Source organism: Podarcis liolepis (genome assembly GCF_965112155.1).
Source record: "Podarcis liolepis genome assembly, chromosome: 8".
Classification (NCBI taxonomy): Eukaryota; Metazoa; Chordata; class Lepidosauria; order Squamata; family Lacertidae; genus Podarcis; species Podarcis liolepis.
The window spans coordinates 83,553,073-83,572,012 of NC_139560.1; the positions used below are offsets into that span (position 1 = coordinate 83,553,073).

Below are 18,940 nucleotides of genomic sequence, written 5' to 3' on the forward strand. Positions count from 1 at the left end.
CTGCTCTAGAAACAGGGGTTCAGGCTGTGTGGCACTAAACACAGGTTATTATTTTGGAATACCCTTGGACCCAACTCTGACAAATTATGTTCAGGTGACAGCTGTGGTGGGTATTCCTTTGCCCAGCACAAGCTGGTACACCAACTACAGATCTGGCCATGAAAACACATGTCTTAGTTACACCTTGTCTGGACTACTCTTACTGGATGCACTCTAAGTGGGGCTTCCTTTGAAAAGGTATCTGGAAACTCAGTTTGGTCCAGAGTGCAATACTCTTTAACATCCATTATGGGGAGGAATTGGACGTTGCACTTTTCCAATGGTTCTGTCAGCGTAAGCACTTCAGCTTGCTGACAGAACACTCTCCCCTTTCCTCCCGCCAGGCACTGTTCTAGGGGTTCTCCAGACCCTGAAACACACATATACCCCGATTCAGTTTGCTGTGCTGGTTCCTGCTAAAGCACCTTCTTAGTTGAACTGGCCTGTGGTTTTTAGGCTAATGATACTAAAGGGACTGTTTTCTGCACTATTAACTGGTCTGCCCACTAAGATCATGGTCAGATGCCCTCTTGTGTGTCCCAACTGACCAGCGCAGTCCGTCAGGCTGTGTCTAAGGAGAGGCTTTCTCATAGGAAGTCCCTCCTGATGAAGTGAATGCTGACCCCTCCCTTACAATAGTTTGTCAGATGGCAAATACCTTCCATTTTATACTGATGACATGTGCCAATCGTAGTTTTTTGTTTTGTCTCCTGCTGCTTTCTCTGTAGATTACATTTTTATCTTGCTGTTTTATGCTACTTATGTTTTATAATACAATCTTAAATGTTTTGATTGCTTTTAAGAGGGATGTTATGGTCGGATTATTTTTTGTTGAAAGGTGGGATATAAATATTTTAAATAAAAAATAAAATAAAATAAAAGTTACCCGGAGTTTCTCAAAGAGCTCAGAAATTTTCACCAAGTACCTGGGGAGGAATAGGGTGAGAAGAGAATGTTAACTGTATCTCCCAAACCCTGAACTCACACCAATAGCTTTATATTAGCAGCAAACCTCCTGCACTGGGGCAAGGAGTTGGGGGGGCCACATCAGCTATGGCTGCCAAGTTAGTGGTTAAATTCATAGGTGCAGTGACCTGGCTCCATGCCTCCTCTGCCAAACTATTTGGCTTCTGTGCTAACTGTAGGGGGAAGTCTTTCTTCCACAACCAGGATAGAAACCTCCAGGTTGGATCACCACCAGTCTACCTGGAGGAAAGCAATATTTTTAGTCTGTGTTTCCAGGCTGGCTGGGAAGGAGAGTGCTCCCCCTTTTCTATGGCCAGCACAGTGACATAGGCTACTAGCCCCTTAGCAGGCATGTAAAAGAAATGGCACTGCAGGTAACTTTTGTGGGCTTATTTATATAAGACTAGATTCTGATTCTACCTGCCTGAACAGATTGGCCTGTTCCGTAAGACTCCAGAGTTATGACGACACAGAAGAACACAGGGCAAGGAAGGAGGTACTAACAGTAGAGGTATGAAGCCATACGAAAGACAAGAGGTGCAGACATCCCTGACCAACAGAAGCTACCACACCTTATTAACTGGATAATCTGGTGAATGTATTTATGCTACTGAAACCTGCTAGGCAGTAATGAAATTTTAGCAGAGTCTTCCAGAGGGAACTCAATTTTCATCACTATAAACAAGTCCAACAGAGATGAGTCAGGAATTATGCTTGAGGAAGATAATATAGTACTAGAAGACAACTTACATTAGAGGTTGCCAACATGGAGCCCACAGGCATCAGTGTGCCCCCCAAAAAGCCTCAAAAGTGCACAACACATGAGGGACTATTTGGTCTTCGTGCTCAGTCCCTATTAGCACTGGTTTCCCCTTTCCTACAATGAACACTTTCCCCAAAACATGTCCACTTTTCATTGGATGCCAGGACTGGACACCCACCTTCACTTCTGTTCTGAACAGAGGGAAAATGTGGGGGTGCCTGATGTAGTGCCTCCCCCTAATTGATTGGAGTGGGGCAATGGGGCATGCCTGTGCCATTTTGTAGTCCTGCCTCTTGTTCTGCTCTTAGCTAAGGCAGCCATTTTGGTTTAGGCAACAACCCCCACTGCAGCCATTTTGTGACTGGAGCCCACAGCACTCTCTCAAAATTCCAGATGTGCCCACTGGCCCAAAAAGGAGACCCCATAGAAAAAGAACGAGGGCTGGTGTTGTTCTGGTGCAAAGAACCAGAAACATACATGGATCTGGAATAGAATGTTCAGCAATTGTACATTTGCAAAATTTTAAACCTGAGTTTCAGAACGCTTTTGTATCAGTAGGTGACAGCACACTCAAGTGAAGAGCACTGCACTGGCAAAAGGTGGTGCTGTGGTCTAAACCACCAAGCCTCTTGGGTTTGCTGATCAGAAGGTCAGCGGTTAGAATGCCCATGATAGGGTGAGCTCCCATTGCTCTGTACCAGCTCCTGCGAACCTAGCAGTTCGAAAGCATGCCAGTGCAACTAGATAAAGAGGTACCACTGTGGTGGAAAGGTAAATGGTGCTTCTGTGCGCTCTTGCACTTGTCATGGTGTCCCATTGCACCAGAGGCGGTTTAGTCATGCTGGCCACATGACCCGGAAAGCTGTCTGTGGACAAACGCCGGCTCCCTCGGCCTGAAAGCGAGATGAGCGCCGTGCCCCATAGTCACCTTTGACTGGACTTAATCGTCCAGGGGTCCTTTACATTTACCTTTTACTGGCAGCAAAAAATACCATAAGGGGTTGCATTCAAAGTAGCGCTAATAATAATAATAATAAATAAGCCGGGCTCAGAGCGGCAAACAACAGTAAAAGTAAAACAGCATTCTAAAATCAAATCAAAATCAAATTAATGGCAACCATTGAGCTAGAGTTCTATCAGACTGTGCCTTGGCCAAAGGCCTGTGGAACAGCTCGGTCTTGCAGGCCCTGCGGAAAGATGTCAAGTCCCTAGTCTCTTGTGACAGAGCGTTTCACCAGATCGGGGCAACAGCCGAAAAAGCCCTGGCTCTGGTTGAGGCCAGCCACACCTCCAAGATGTGTTTGAAGACTGTAAGGTCCTCTGTGGGACATACCAGGAGAGGTGGTCCCATAGGTACGAGGGTCCTAAGGAGATTGTTCCACCAGTACAGGCATTTCTGCTTGCCCAATGGAATGTTCTCCCCTCTCCTTGCTCTGTATGCTGTTCTGGGGGCTCTCAAGACCTTCCAGTGCAGATCGGGGTGTGGGTGGCAAGGAGAAGCAAGGGCAGTCCTCTTACCCTAGTGGGACTCATTACACTGGTTTCTGCTAGGGCAACAATTTAGTTGAATACAGCCCAATGAATCCACAGGAGTCAATTGCTGTTACACGAGAGGGTAAGAACAGCAGAATGCAGGCAGCAGAAGCAGCTAGCTGCCAGTTGAGAAATCAATAGTATTAAGACAAAAACAAAGAACAGAGAAATTTACAGACACTAGGTGATTTCAACATTCATCATACTCAAGAGAAAACCCACTGAAATAAATAGGTCTATGCTGAATACGACATGGGACAGTATCCAACTGAACAGTTCCACTAGTGTAAGGATTCTTAGTTGTGCAATGGAAATTCCTCACCCTCTCCTCACCCTGCACAACCTGTAAATCTGCTCCAGAGAGGGGAAGGATCCCCTGCAATAGATTCAAAGGTCAAGCTGGAAGGGGGCGGCAGCACAGGGAGAAGCGGGGATGGTTCTCTTGAACAGCTGAAAGTTCTTGTCCTAGTGAAACAGTACAGTTGGATAACTCCCTAAGCTGGATATCACCTACTAGCAAAAAAGAATCAATAGGAAAGAAATACAGAAAGTGAAAATCAAAGGCAGAAAAATAAAAGGAAATAGCATGAAAACTAATCAAATTTACAGAAGGCACCAAAAGTTAATATTCTGAATTCTAATTTCCCTTTAATATTGTTTTCAGGTTTTTGATTTGTCTTAATTATACAAGAGGTCTCAACTGTGTCACCCCTAACATGTCCTGCTACCATTTAAATAAAATAAAAAAGTTATCAGGATAGCAGGATGAATCTGACACATCACATCTACTTTGAACCTTAGTGGCCTTTGTCACTGTGACAAAGTAATAAATAAATAAATAAATAAATAAATAAATAAATAAATAAATAAATAAATAAATATAATAATAATACCTTTATTGTCAATGTACAACCTGTGTACAATGAAAGTTTGAGAATTTTGCCAGAGCTATTTTTGAAGAGGAATGGCATGGACTTACTTTTTAATGGTAGTTGGTTCTTCTAGAGCCAGACTATTTAAGCAAGCCGAAGTATGAATATAATCATCTGCAACATCTATTGAGAAAGAACACAAAACACTTTCAGTCTTGTCTCTGAACTGAGCAGTATTTAGAAAATACTCTTGAGTGTCTCTATAGGTAAAAAGGTTACTTTTATGAGCTCTTGTCATCTTATCTGCCTTTGCACATGCATCCTTGATTCTGTTGTAGTAGTTTATAAGAAACGTCTTCTCTTGTCCAAAGAAATCATCTACTTCCTGGAAAGAGATTTTCGGGTGATTAAGGTAGTGTTTTGACCAAGAAAACGCGAAAATTAGGCTACAGTTACTTTCACATCAACCCTCTTTAGTAGGAATGCAATACGAGCTTGGCTTTTGAAATCATTTACAAAATATTTAGCTACCTGAAGCCTTCCCTGAAACAAGTGAACATCATGTGAAGGTCTGTGTACGTGTGCAGGATTATGACAGCCCCAACCCACATTTACCTGAAAGTTACTTAAATCTTTTCAAAATAATCACCCTTAAGAAAAACACCTTAAAAGTCATGCTCTGTTAGGTTCACTGCACAAGCAATCTCCATTCCCTCAGCTCTGTTCCCTACCCCATAAAAAAAATCCTGATAAGTTAGTTTTACTTTACAGTGGAAAGGAAAGTGGTGGGGAAGATAGAACTTTGCTCTCATCCAGCATGGCTGTTGTTAAGTCTATACCTCCAAAAATAGGGCAGAGGAGTGCTCGCAGTAGTACTGAATTCATGGTGTCCTGGAGCCCCCCTCCAACCCACTCCATTGCTAAAGAATGAGCCTAAGTGTTTGTTCTTAGCAACGCAATTTGCACAATTTCATGCCAGAAAGTCTTGAAGTGATTTACAATTTAAAAAAGCAGTTAAAACAATTGCATATATAAAAAGATTTTTTAAAAATAAATATAAAAGCAGTTCAAAATAACATCAGCATTTATATGAAAATTATTAAAATCCAAGAGAGCAACTGGAATAAAGGTCTTTAAATGCTAGTAATACAGTATATGTAAGCAGGCATACAGATTGATGGAAAATAAAGCAAGAGACAATTTAGCTTTAAGAACTCTTACTTTAACCCCAGAGAACAGAACTTCGTCAGCGCTCTTCACCACAATTTTGAAGAAGCCACCAAACATTTCTTTTGTGTTTTTCCTCCGAACACTTAGCTAAGAGAGATATGGAAAGAGACACATTAGGCAGTGATAAACTATCTTCCAACTCTATGATTCTATGATTCTATGATTCTATGATTATGCTGGAATTCAAACCTGTGATATTGGTGCTATTGGCACCATACCCTAACCCATGCATTTCCACCATTCTACCCACAGAGCCCACTTTAGAGTGGTAGCTATTAATGAGGACTATGTGTGATAAACTGGCACTACAGGAGCAGAGCCAGTTACAAAATTGTGGCAGATGGAGTTTGGCATATTCAATCAGCAACTGCAGACATAATTTTATTATTTCTAATCCCGTTTCAAAAATTGCTGAATTCTTTCCTTGTGGCAAGGAGTTCCATAGTTCAGCTGTCCTCAAATTAAATAGGTATTATTTACGGAAGCAATGTGAAGTTGTATATGGCGTACCGTATTTTTCGCCCTATAGGACGCACTTTTTCCCCTCCAAAAATGAAGGGGAAATGTGTGTGCGTCCTATGGGGCGAATGCAGGCTTTCACTGAAGCCTGGAGAGCGAGAGGGGTCGGTGCGCACAGACCCCTCTCGCTCTCCAGGCTTCAGGAAGCTATCCGCAAACCTTGTGAGCTCTGCGCGACTTCCCGTCGGGCTCCCAAGGCTTGTGGATAGCAGCCCGCATCCTGAAGCCCGGGGCGCGCTGTGCAGCTTCCTCCAGATATCAGCGCGCCCTGGGCTTCCTCCAGCGCGCCCCGGGCTTCCTCCAGATATCAGGAAGCCCCACAAGCTCGGGGGACAGCGGGGAGGCGGAGCGCCGCCATCCTGCTATTCCCCGACCTGGTTTTGGAGGCTGGCGGTGGGGAGAAGCGCGCTTCTCCCCACCGCCAGCCCAAGCTCGGGGCACAGCGGGGAGGCGGAGCGCCGCCAACCCGCTATTCCCCGACCTGGCTTGCAGAGTTGCCTGCATCCCGAAGCCTTCGGGCAGATATCCGCAAGCCTGGGGAGACCGGCGCGACTTCCCGCGGGCTCCCTAGGCTTGCGGATAGCAGCCTGTTCTGGGGGCTGGGGTCGGGTGAAGCTCGGGCTTCCCCCGCCCCAGCCCCGCGCCTGGGGAGGAAATATTTTTTTTCCCTTTATTTCCCCCCCCCCAAAAAAACAACTAGGTGTGCCCTACGGGCCGGTGCACCCTATAGGGCGAAAAATACGGTAAATGCAGTCTTGCCTTCCCTTGACAGGATTTTTGGGGGCTTGATTCTTTCAGTGGTTCTTGTAATTGTCTGAATTGTTTTAAATGGAAGAATTTTGTTTTTATATTTTAATGCTTATATTAATTATGAATTTTGGTGTTTTAATTTAATGATCTGTAAATCATCCTGGGATATTTTTGATGAAGGCTGGTTTAGAAATAGTGTAAATAAATGAAAAGCCGATGTGCCTTACATCCTGATCATACTCAAGGAAGACATGAAAGTTGTGATCTTGGCTGAGAAGAGGGTGGGCAGAAATTCGCTGAAGGAAGACTTCATGTGACGATACGGTTTTCTTGAAGACTGCAAGGTACTCCCTGGAGGAAAAATAATATTGGAATGAAAAAAAATGTGCCCCACATTGTGCACACTTCGGCCTAAGGTGCACCTGCATCGTAGTGCGCTGTGCGTACAAGCATTGCAGGTATCTTCTTGCATAGAATCGAGGAGCTGGAAGGGACCTAAAGTGTCATCTGCCCCTCAGGAATCATAGCTAATTGCAGTCAATTACTGTTGTACCTTGGAAGTCAAACGGAATCCGTTCTGGAAGTCCATTTGACTTCCAAAACATTCAGAAACCAAAGCACAGCTTCTGATTGGCTGCAGGAAGCTCTTGTAGCCAACTGGAAGCTGCAGGTGTTCATCTTCCAAAAATAGTTCGCAAACCAGAACAGTCACTTCCGGGTTTGCGGCGTTCGGTAGCCAAAGCCTTTGAGAAGTAAGCTGTTCGAAAACCAAGGTATGACTGTAATTGCTTTCAATGATGAATGCCATAACTTCTTATTTACATTTTAGATGACAGATTAGATGCCACTCTCCCACCCGACTGTACAATCAGTGGCTGCAATGACCATATACCTCGAATTATGTGCACAGGTCCAGATCTGGCAGTAAGAACTACACGCACAGCCAGAGGCTGGAATTATAGACCATCACCAGAAGCAGGACTTTGGGCTCCTGCATCACAGCAAACTCATCTCCCTTGCTGAACTGGGATAACTTCCATCACGTACAATTCTTGTCAGAGCTTTTTTCCTAAAAAATGTTTAGAGGTACTCTCATTTTCCTTCTCATATTGAGATACTGCCCCTCAATGAGGCCAAACTTAGATTCACAAAATGTCTAGGGTACCCCTGCATCCCCCTAGAAAAAAAGCACTGGTTCTTGTATCCAGATATGAACTTTAGCTTCTTCACACACACCCATATCTTGATATTTTAAATCAGTATTCAACCTCTCAGACTTAAGACCTACCCTTTAATCCCACTAAAAAAAATACTGCAAGGCTTTCTGCCATGACAGGCTGATAGATCGACTGTGACACTAAGCTGATAAATGTGCTACAAGCCAGCATACATATCTGTCTCCGATGACAATGCTGGATCAAAGAGTCTACAAGCCAGATCGTTCAAGGCAGGGATGGGGGACCTGTAGCCCTCCATTGCTGACTCCAATTCCTAATTTGATCCAGTCAGAATAGTCAGTCAAGATCTGGACAGCCACAGGCTCCCTGTCTCTTCTTTTTCGTGTGTGCATGTTAACTCCTTCCAGAACAGACTGAATACCAGCTAGTTGGACAGATGACATTCACACTAACAGCAACTCTGCCTTCAAACTGGCTCCCAAGCACAGGTTCTTAACTTTAAAGCCCTCAACGACTTGGTTCTAGTAATCTCTGAGAATGTGCAAATTCTCCCAGGACTTGAGATCTTCTGAAGAGACCCTATTTTGAAACATGTCTTATGGGAAGCCTAGGTTACCCTCAAACAGGAGAGGAGCCTTCTTCGTAGCAGCTCTGATGCTCTGGAATAGTCTACCAAGACAGGTCTATTCTCTTTTTGGAGAATGGCGAATTTGCCTACCCCAACCTTTCACAAACACTGGATGCCAGACTGCTATCATGTATTGTACCTTTATTGAAATGTTTACTTATGTTATAGGTTTTCTTAAGCTTGTAAATGACAAATTGTCTGAATAGTGGTGTATAAACAGATTTAAATAACATGAGCTTTTAACTAGGACTGGGGAAACTGGCTTCAAATCCCCATTGGCACTTGGACTTTAACTGGGTGAACTTGAGCCAGTCACTACCTCAGAGCCAAACCTGCACACAAGGTTTGTTGAGAGGATAAAACCATAGAATTGTAGCGTTGGAAGGGACCCTAAGGATCATCTAGTCTAACCCCTGCAATGCAAGAATATGCAGCTGTCCCATAAGGGGATCAAACGTGCAACCTTGACATTATCAGCACCATGCTCTAACTAACTGAGCTATCCAGGGCCATATATTGTCCTTAGAATAAAGGGAGGATATGAATGCAACAAACTAAACTAACAGACCATGCAGAGGAGTGGGAAGACAATGCAAATTCAGAAAACTTACTAGGCTGTTTTAACCTGTAGAGTCTTGACAGTTCAGAAGCCTTCTTTACACTCACATAGATTTGTCAGCAAGCAAACATTTACATGGGATATAGAGGGTCTTTTCGTTAAGTATGATCACACTCACGCTTCCAGCTCTTGCTTCATTTTGGCAAATTCCTCTTTTGTCATAGACATTTCTCCTTCCCCAAGCTTATGCATCTTCTCTCTGGGGCCATCAAAGTCAGGCTTTGCAGGTGCTGGAGGAATCTTAGACAAAAAGATCTGTTGTTAGGAACCTCCTTGTCCAAAAAGAGAACTTCAGTAATTTCTACTGCCTAGCAATTTCTACAAGAACACTGCAAGTCAAACATCTAATTTTTATGGAAATACCTTCCAGCTGAGGTCAGAAAAGCCACCTCTCTGTTGAGCTTTCAGTGCTTTCTGAAGACTTTTTTATTCATTTTTTAATAGAATAGAACAATAGCTTTTAGTCATATTTAGTTTCATTGTATTGTGTCTCCTACTGTAATTAAGTAGTATATAATTTGTTAAAGTAAATAATAAATAAATAACTTGGGTACAGTATAGTATAACAATATTTCTCTATAGAACAGCAGTGTAAATGCTGAAAAGATGTGAAAGGAACTAAAATATGAACAATGTATGCAGAGTGTTCTAAGGGCAAATCTGTGGCTACAGATCTGGTGGGACAGAGATTGAGGATAGACAGTGGTGGAGACGTAGCACATTGCAAGTAAATGCAAAACTGCATCTCAAAAAAGTAGTATTGTATTGTATGTCTAATTTAAATAAAATGATGAAATTTGAAGTGTGAGAAGTCTTGACAATAATCTCATTGCCTTTGTATGAGCCCCTTGCACAAAAAATAGGGGCAACTGTTGAGGGGTGTCAAATGCTCTTGGAGCTGAAACTGAGAACAGCACTCTAGCACACACAAGCACACACACACTCTTGCTGCTAAACATATATGTCATTTCTCAACTACTTCAGTCTTCAATAAAACCAACAAGCTAAAAAATTCAAACCAACAATAGTACAATTACATTTATTTTAAAAACTGGAGAAAACTCAGAAAACCACACAATTCAAAGATTAACAAAATAAAGAAGAATTTAACTGCACTTCCGCAAGACCCACATCTCTGGCTCTTCTCAGATCTCCTTTTGGAGGGAATTTCACAAAAGAATCCACTATAGTATCACTATTTCATTAAATTATCATCTTGCTGCCCTCAATAAGGTTTCATTATTTGATAAACTCAAAATTAGTTATTGTAAAGAGTTGAAATGTGGTTACTTAATAGTGCAATCCTACCTATGTCTACTCAGAAGTAAGTCTCACTGAACCCAATGGGGTTTAATCCCAGGTTAAGTGGGTACAGAACTGCAGCATAACTGAAATATCCATAGCAACCCCACTCATGCATTGAAATGAGTTTCAAGGCTAAAGATATATACCAATATACACTGGAGATTAAGAATCAGTACTATGAAATTCTAAAACAAAAAATCAGAAACCACAGAATTACTTGTTTGCAACTTGCAATTTCATTGTTTAGCAAAGATGTCTGCATTTTAAATCAGATTTTGTAAGTACTTACAATTAGTCCTGCATACTCTTCTGTCTCAATAAATGTATCATGCAGCCACTCAAAATCTTCATGCTGTCTTGTAACAGAGAATTCTGTGCTCTGAAAAACTGGCAATGTAGTCTGAAAGCAGAAATCAGTTACTCCTTTGGACCTCATTAATACAAAAAATAAAAATAATAAATAGTGTAGGATTTTGAGACTGTTAAGCTGGAACATGGGTGGGAAGACTTCAGGTTTGTAGGATCTACTTTTTTTTTAAACTAGAACCCTGAGAACCACCAACTGGAGCCGGGTGTAAAGAAACACGTGTAAAATTAAAGGATTCTGAGACAAGAGATGAGAAATTTGTTCTGAATGCCAGAAATTGAGTTTACAGCCCTTCCACACAAAACTCCACTATCAGCTTTCCTCAACTGCTGTTGCAACCATATCCCATATTCAGATCCATGCAGGCAGCACAACTGCCATCAAAAACTGTTTAGAAGTCAAGATACAAACAAATAGAAAAAGACTGAACTGATTTTAAATTTTAATTTTAAATTTAAAGTCCCAAATCTTGCTCCCCTTACTGAAATCAAATCTGAATTACTACACGTTATTAAAATCAGTAATATAATGTGTGAAAATAAAGTGAGATTAAACAATTGAACCAAAAACCAGTTTCTTAAATTTCTTAACCCCAAACCAGTATCTTAAAATGACCCATGAGCAACACCATCCCTGGAATATTGCTTTTGTTCAATTTAAACAAAATCTCATCTTATTTTGGCCATGGTTCATTTTGAATTTTATATAAATGGATATATATATTGGTTTAAAACGTGATATATAGCTTTTCAGGTGGTTTTCAACACATTGCTCAATCTTGATTAGTACAAGAGGTATTTAGATGTCTATGGAAGCAAGTGAAAAAATAAAATATAATAAAAAGTAGAAGGAAATTTCCCAAAAGATAATTTTGGAGAGACAGAGCACATCATCTTTAAAAAAACAGGCATAAAAATGCTTTCATTTCAATTTATGTGAGGTAAGGCTATTTTCCAAGCCATGTTCACTAATCTGTAACTTCATAGAAGTTACCTTGGTCACTCAACATGGCAAAGTTGTAGCTTTGTTCCAACATTAATTAACCTTCTTCCCTGCCATCTTACCTTAGTATGGACTGTGAATTTCACTTTGTCTTTTTCACTGAGAGCATCAGGGATATCAATCTGCAGTGAAGGGTCAATATTTAGATCCACAGAAACAGACCTCATCTGAAATGAAAGCAGAAGGAATTTAGAAGGCTGGAGATCTCAGCAATAGCTTCCTACATCAACTCCATACCCGTCAAACCTCAGCTAGGAGGATGGGACAGGAATAGCAATTCTTTGGAAGCAACCTTCGGGTCACCTATTTACTGTGGTACTGCTGCTGGGGAGTCCTTTGGTGGCAGGAACCAGGGGTGTTGCTAACTGGGCACTTGCACAGGCGCTGCAACTTGTGATTGATAGGAAAGACCCACTTAAGTGAAAAGGTGAACATATCTCTGGGAGGAGACGGAACGGCTGTCTTTTCTTTAAAAAATTGTCCTTGCCAGAGTTCAATCTCTATTTGTAACCATTAGCAGTAACAATACATGAAAAATATATGAGAGGGTTATTATAAGATCAATTGAATAAAAACAGGACTTGGGGTGGGGAAGATAAAACTACTTTTTTTTCTTTCCTTAGGAGCAGCATGACATTTAGGTAGTTTAGAATTACAGTGGTACCTCTGGTTAAGAACTTAATTCGTTCCAGAGGTCTGTTCTTAACCTGAGGTACCACTTTAGCTAACGGGGCCTCCTCCTGCCGCTGCGCTGCCGGAGCACGATTTCTGTTCTCATCCTGAAGTAAAGTTCTTAGCTCGAGGTACTACTTCTGGGTTAGCGGAGTCTGTAACCTGAAGCGTTTGTAATCTAAGGTACCACTGTATACTGCAGTCTCAGAGAAGCCTATGCAGGACTGGCAGAAAGTTAATTTGAATTTTATTTCAAAATTTATTTCAAAAGAAGGGCTAGAATTAATTTCAGCATTGTTTATCAAAACTGCTTGCCCCTATGTATGATGATGACCTCCTCCCACACCACTCTTAGTGCATTAAGATCTTCAACTGAGGTCTCTCTCTGAGTTCATATATATATATATATATATATATATATATATATATATATGGAAATCAGAGTCATAACTAGGGCTGTGTGATGTATCAATACATTGTCTGAAACCTGTCTGAAGATCAGATCGCGGTAACAGTTTCAAAAATTTTGAGCTTGCAAGCGTGCAGCTCTGTTGGGCGGCGATTGCTGGGAAGGACCACAGAGAGCGATTGACGTTGTGGTGGCCTTGGCAGAGGAAGCCTAAGAAGGTGCTCCTCTGCCTGCCTGCACCTTCCCTCCCTCCACAGCCCAGCTGTCCCTCCTTAATTCAGACGTTGTAATATATTGGTGTACTGTATTGCGATGGTTAACTAGTGATATATCACTAGTTCTTGGTATGTGAAGAAGTGTGCATGCACACGAAACTCATACCAGTAACAATCTTAGTTGGTCTCTAAGGTGCTACTGGAAGGAATTTTTTAATAGTAATATATCACAATGTGAAAAATCAGATGTCGTCTATCTAGGAGCAAGGAACTGAAAGCTGAGCAGAGTGGAAAGGAAACAGAAACGAAACAGCGGAGCAAAGACAGACAGGGGCTGAGGGAGAGGTTAGGGTGGGCAGGCTGAAAAATGAGTTGCTATTGCCTTCTGAATGCTGGGTAGAGAGTGGGAATGGCCAGACCACAGAAGGACAGTTTGCTTTGGTCTTCAGTTGCTACCTGCAAAGTTAGCTGTTCATACTGCTCCCAGCTCCCAAGTGAGAAGGAATCCATTTAACCATGTGAAAGAGTTTTGTTTACTTATGCCAAGAGTACCACAAGGGAGTCTTTTCAGCACATCAAAAGGCGCAGTGCTACTTTTCCTAGAAAAAGAGGTGCCAAAACTCACCATGAACACCTCACTCGTTCTCTCAGAATGGCAATGATGCCCACCTGAGAGGTGCTGAAACTGAGTTTCGGTGAGTTCAAGCTGAGAAAAAGCCCTGAAAAGGCTTCAGGGGAGCAGCGATGAAAAGGAAAGCCAAAAGCTCAATAGCTGGTGACAGCTTTTCAGCTGTTTTAGTCAGCAAGAAACACTACTCTTGCGCTCCTGTGGTGGTGATTTCTGTCACAAACAAGTGGCAAGATTTCTATCTCCACATGGTCACAAGGGGGCGCTCCTTAGTTCCAAAAGGCGACTGGCTCCCGGTTAGTTTCAAATGCTGATGCAGCAGGCACATAAAAGTGCATAAAAGTGCCGCCTGTCTATATGTATGCATGTCTGTGGCCCGTGTGTACAAAAAGTGTGCACAAGTATGGTCATGTCCACGTCGTCACATTTGCTGCAGCTATGTGCCTCTACAAACTTGGACCAACAGGGAGCGTGGCAAAAAATTCTTAGTCATGTCTGCACTAGACTTCTCAGTATTGTAGCAGGTCTAGGGTAAAGAAAAGCCTGCCTGCTGCCATTCAGAAAACAGACAAATTGCTAATTAATTAATATTTTGCATCCTTTTCCCCCTCCAAGTTCATCTGACTTTACACTTACAGCCTGGTATATTGTCTGTTTCCCTGTGTGAGGAACAGACCTATGAAGCTTGCTGCTCAACAGGATCAACCGGACAGAGTTTTCAACCAATTTGGTTCCTTATTAATGTAGCAGGTGGTCATATTAGCCTCCCTCTGAACTCAAAACGCATTTTGGGGGAAGCTGTTACATCATCTCAATCTTCTACCCTTTCCTCTTCCACCCTACCCATCATTTAATTTTCTTCTATTGCCTTTTGGAGTGCTTAACTGGCTAGATTTTCTTTTTGTTTTGTGGAATATTCTTGCTTGTTTGATGTACTACATTGTCCCATGCTCTGAAACTCTAAGAAAAAAAATAGACCCTAACTTCTGTCACCTAGCGGGATCAGGGCTTCCTGCACTTCTGAAGTTACATGTATATACAGGCAACCCCCATTTTGTGTGGGGGTTACGTTCTGGGTCATCGCACGCGTCAGTGGAGTGCGCATAAGCCCACCCTGCCCACTTCCGGGTCCAAAAACAACTCCAGCATTTATGGTCACGCACTCTTTGAACGCACACAAAACAGGAGTTGCCCATAGACTGTGTGCCATGTCAGCACATTCAATTGCCAAAAGGTTTATACAGCTATTCTGAAGTTACTTATCTTAACTGCCCAGGCACATTCTATTGTCAAAACAATATATATTGCAGAGTACATGGGGGGGGGGGGGAGGATACTGGACAAAAGAAACAGCTTCCGCTCGGATAACACTCTATTCCAGAATAAGCAACAGATTATGCATGAAGTTCATAGTGCAATTTAGGATCACTTCACATTACGTGCAGATTGGTTTCCAGCATGTCCTTTTGTGGTACGCAATGCTACTCCTACTCAGAGTTGACTTTGCCTGCAGGCTAATAATTAATGATCCCAGGCAAACAAGGAAGGAAAGCTGTAGCCCTCCAGTGCTGTTAGCCTCCATTAGCCTCCATTAGCCTCAGCCAACACACTCAACTGGCAGCAGTCAGAAACTATGATGGGAGTTGCAGTGCAGTCCAACACCATCTGGGGAACCACAATACATATTGTAAGGATTTATTAAGCATTATTCTATTAAAAATATAAAAATGTGGGTCACAAATTGAGGTCGACTTGATGTTAAGATGAAGGCATATTAAAAATGTGGGCACAGCATAATCTTAGCATTCAACAGCTTTGAGTGGGGGGTTGTGTGTGTGTGTTTTTTTATCAATCAATGGTATATACGTTCTAAAAAATAAATTTTAGGCTGCAATTCTATGCACACTTTCCTAAGAATAAGCCTTACTGAAAACAGTGGAAGTTGCTTCCAAGTAAAGTTGCAGAGAATTGCACAAGAAGTCCCACTGATCTAGGGCTGAACTGAACAGGATGGTAGTAGTTCTTTGTATTTAAGCACAACAAATTTTAAAAGTAAACTGACTGGAGATGGGCTGCAGTTCACTGGCATTGTTTATTTATTCCCCTCTTTCTCTGACATGACTCAATCTGACTTACAGATGAAAACAAGAACCTCGAAAAACACAAAGAAAAAAAATCACTGAAAAACTACTGATAGAATTAAAACTATATACAGATATAAAATATATTAAAACCATACCAATAATTACAATAAAAACAGCATGGCACCAGTACTTTCATTAAAAACAGTCAGTTCCCCAAAGCCTGCTGTAACAGAAAAGTATTCACCTGCTGGTGGAAGGAAAGAAGGATGGAGATGATCTAGATTCCCTAGGGAGGGAGCCCCAGAGTTTGGGAGCAGCCACCGAGAACATCCCCACTCAGCCTGCCTGTGAGGGTGGAAGGACAGAAAGAAAGGCCTCCCACAATATCTCCAAACCTGGGCAGGTATATGAGGGAATACGGTCTTCCAGGTCATAACCAGCACTTTCAGTTGTGCCTGGAAACAGACTGGTAGCCAGTTGGGAGCTATTTCTAGCAAGTCGTCTGCTCCCCATAACAATCTGGCTGCAGCTCTTTGAGGCAGCTGGAGTCCCTGAACACTTTTCAAGCTCAGCCCCACACAGAGAGGACATCACTAGGGCGACGTGTCACTGTGGCCAAACCGGACACCTCCAGCAACAGGCGCCCATCTCCTTTGCATACATGAAGTTAAAGTCCTTAGGGTCTCCTGGTGGGGCTCGGAGGGAACCTTGGCCAAATAATAAAATAATAATAATAATAATACAGTCATACCTCGGGTTGAAGTAGCTTCGTGATGAATATTTTTGGGTTGTGCTCCACGGCAACCCGGAAGTAACGGAGCGTGTTACTTCTGGGTTTCGCCGCTCGCGCATGTGCAGATGCTCAAAATGACGTCGCGCGCATGCGCGGAAGCGGCAAAATGTGACCCCCACGTGCACAGACACGCAGTCGCGTCTTACGTTTACTTCAGGATGCGAACGGGGCTCCGGAACGGATCCCGTTCGTATCCAGAGGTACCACTGTAATTTATTATTTATACCCCACCCATCTGGCTGAGTTTCCCCAGCTCCCAATCGAGTGTTAAAAACAATACAGCATAAAATATTTAAAACTTCCCTAAACAGGGCTGCCTTCAGGTATCTTTTAAAGAGAAGATAGCTGCATATTTCCTTCACATCTGAAGGGAGGGTGTTCCACAGGGTGGGCGCCACCACCGAGAAGGCCCTCTGCCTGGTTCCCTGTAACCTCACTTCTCCCAATGAGGGAACCGCCAGAAGGCCCTCGGCGCTGGATCTCAGTGTCCGGGCTGAATCCCTCGGCCAGCCCCTGCCAGCAGTACTGAGCTAGCAGACCACAGGCCTGGCATGGTGGAAGGCAGCTTCCTACGAGCGCACCGCCCCGTGTCCGGACTGCAGCCCGACCCACCTCCTCCCCACCCGCGCTGGAGGCGCAGCCCGAGAAGCGCCTCCCGGGGCTTCCTGAGGCAGAGGCCCCGCAGCCCTCGTTTCGGCTTCGGGAGGGCCGAGAAAAAAGGCGCCTGACGGGGGGTGGGGTGGGGTGTGAAGCAGGCACCGCATGAAGGAGCCGGACGGCGCGCAGGAAGCGGGCTGGCCGCGTCCACACGGGCGGGCAGGCGCAGGTAAGCGGCCCTCTCCCCTCCCCGGAAGCGGTGCTGTCGCGCGACGCCCGTCCACAAGCGAAGCGGAACCGACTCGCTCCCTGGGAGCCGTCAGCCCGGACTCCGGAGGCCTTTTTCTGCTCCGCGCCTTGGCCTCAGAGGGGGGGGGGTTCAGTTGGGTAAAAGTCGCGCGCATTCCCTCCCCCCCCTCAAAATATGCGGGCGCCTCACACAAACAGCGCTTCTCTGAGGGGAAAAGAGGCGGGGGGGGGAGGGGACGGGAAGCGCTTCTTCTCCGGCGGGGCTGTGGGGAGGCTTCCCTTCCCTCCCCCCCCCCAGGCCAAGCCCGGAGAGAAGGTCTCCCCTCGCCCCCCACCCCCGGCACCGCGCGAGCCTCACCTTCTCCCGGCTCCCCTTCTCCTCCTCCCGCGGCAGCGGCTCCTTCGCGGCCACAGACATGACAGCGCCTTGCCTCTTCGGCCCTCACTGCGCAGCCGCGGAGGCTCCCCCGCGCGCCGCCTTTTCTGCCGCTCGGGAGGAGGAGGAGGCGGCCCCGCCCCGCCCTAGAGATAAGAAAAGGGTAGACGAGCCCCGTTTGCCCCTGCCAGCGCATCTTCTCCCTAAGCCGCCTTGAGTCCCGTGTCCGGGGATGGGGAGGAAAGGTGGGCAGCGCCGGCCGCCCAGGAGGAGAGCTGAGGCGACCGCCTTTCGGCGGCAGGACCCACGGGGCAGCAGGTCGCGATGTAAGCCTGGACAACACGCAACACAAGACACCCCTCTATGGCCCAAGGGTTGCATTAACCCTTGCTTAAGGTCCGTAAAGCTATGGTTTTCCCAGTAGTGATGTATGGAAGAAGGCTGATCGCCGAAGAATTGAGGCTTTTGAATTATGGTGCTGGAGGAGACTCTTGAGAGTCCCATGGACTGCAAGAAGATCAAACCTCTCCATTCTGAAGGAAATCAGCCCTGAGTGCTCACTGGAAGGACAGATCCTGAAGCTGAGGCTCCAATACTTTGGCCACCTCATGAGAAGAGAAGACTCCCTGGAAAAGATGGGGAAAGATGGAGGGCACAAGGAGAAGGAGACGACAGAGGACGAGATGTTGGACAGTGTTGTCGAAGCTACAAACATGAGTCTGACCAAACTGCGGGAGGCAGTGGAAGACAGGAGTGCCTGGCGTGCTCTGGTCCAGGGGGTCACGAAGAGGTGGACACGACTAAACAACAACCTAGCAGGAGTCACCTGGCAGCGGTGGGTGTGGCCTCAAAATTCGCACACCCAGGGCAGACTCCCTGCAGGTGAGCGGAGAGCGGGGGATGAGCTCTGATTCGCAGGTGACTGACCTGACGGCTTGCGGGGGGGGGGACTTTGCATCTCCAGGGGAAGCCGGGGTGGGGAGGGCCACCCGCATCGTGCAGCGGCTGCGTGGCGGGGCACTGGAAGAGCTGTCCAGGCATGCCAGTGGAGAGGCTATTTGGGGGCGCTTTGCCGAGGCCCCCCTAAAACCTGGAACCCTATCTCTTTGCGGTCAAAGACAACAGGTTTGTGCGGATCCCTCCCGG

The 18,940-nt window shown here is 44.8% G+C and overlaps 1 protein-coding gene across 1 annotated transcript; it reads right to left on the reverse strand.

The window, feature by feature from the left end:
• Nucleotides 1-773: 773 nt before the first annotated feature.
• LOC310714292 (sorting nexin-5-like) lies at nucleotides 774-18,011 on the reverse strand. Its single transcript, XM_083519648.1, has 9 exons — nucleotides 17,777-18,011; nucleotides 11,834-11,938; nucleotides 10,692-10,802; nucleotides 9,216-9,337; nucleotides 6,900-7,023; nucleotides 5,395-5,490; nucleotides 4,453-4,558; nucleotides 4,281-4,356; nucleotides 774-965 (listed from the first exon to the last, which is right to left on the reverse strand). Exons 1-9 carry the CDS (start codon nucleotides 17,834-17,836, stop codon nucleotides 806-808), a joined length of 960 nt encoding a protein of 319 aa, XP_083375774.1. The 5' UTR covers nucleotides 17,837-18,011; the 3' UTR covers nucleotides 774-805.
• Between the last annotated feature and the right edge of the window lie 929 nt (nucleotides 18,012-18,940).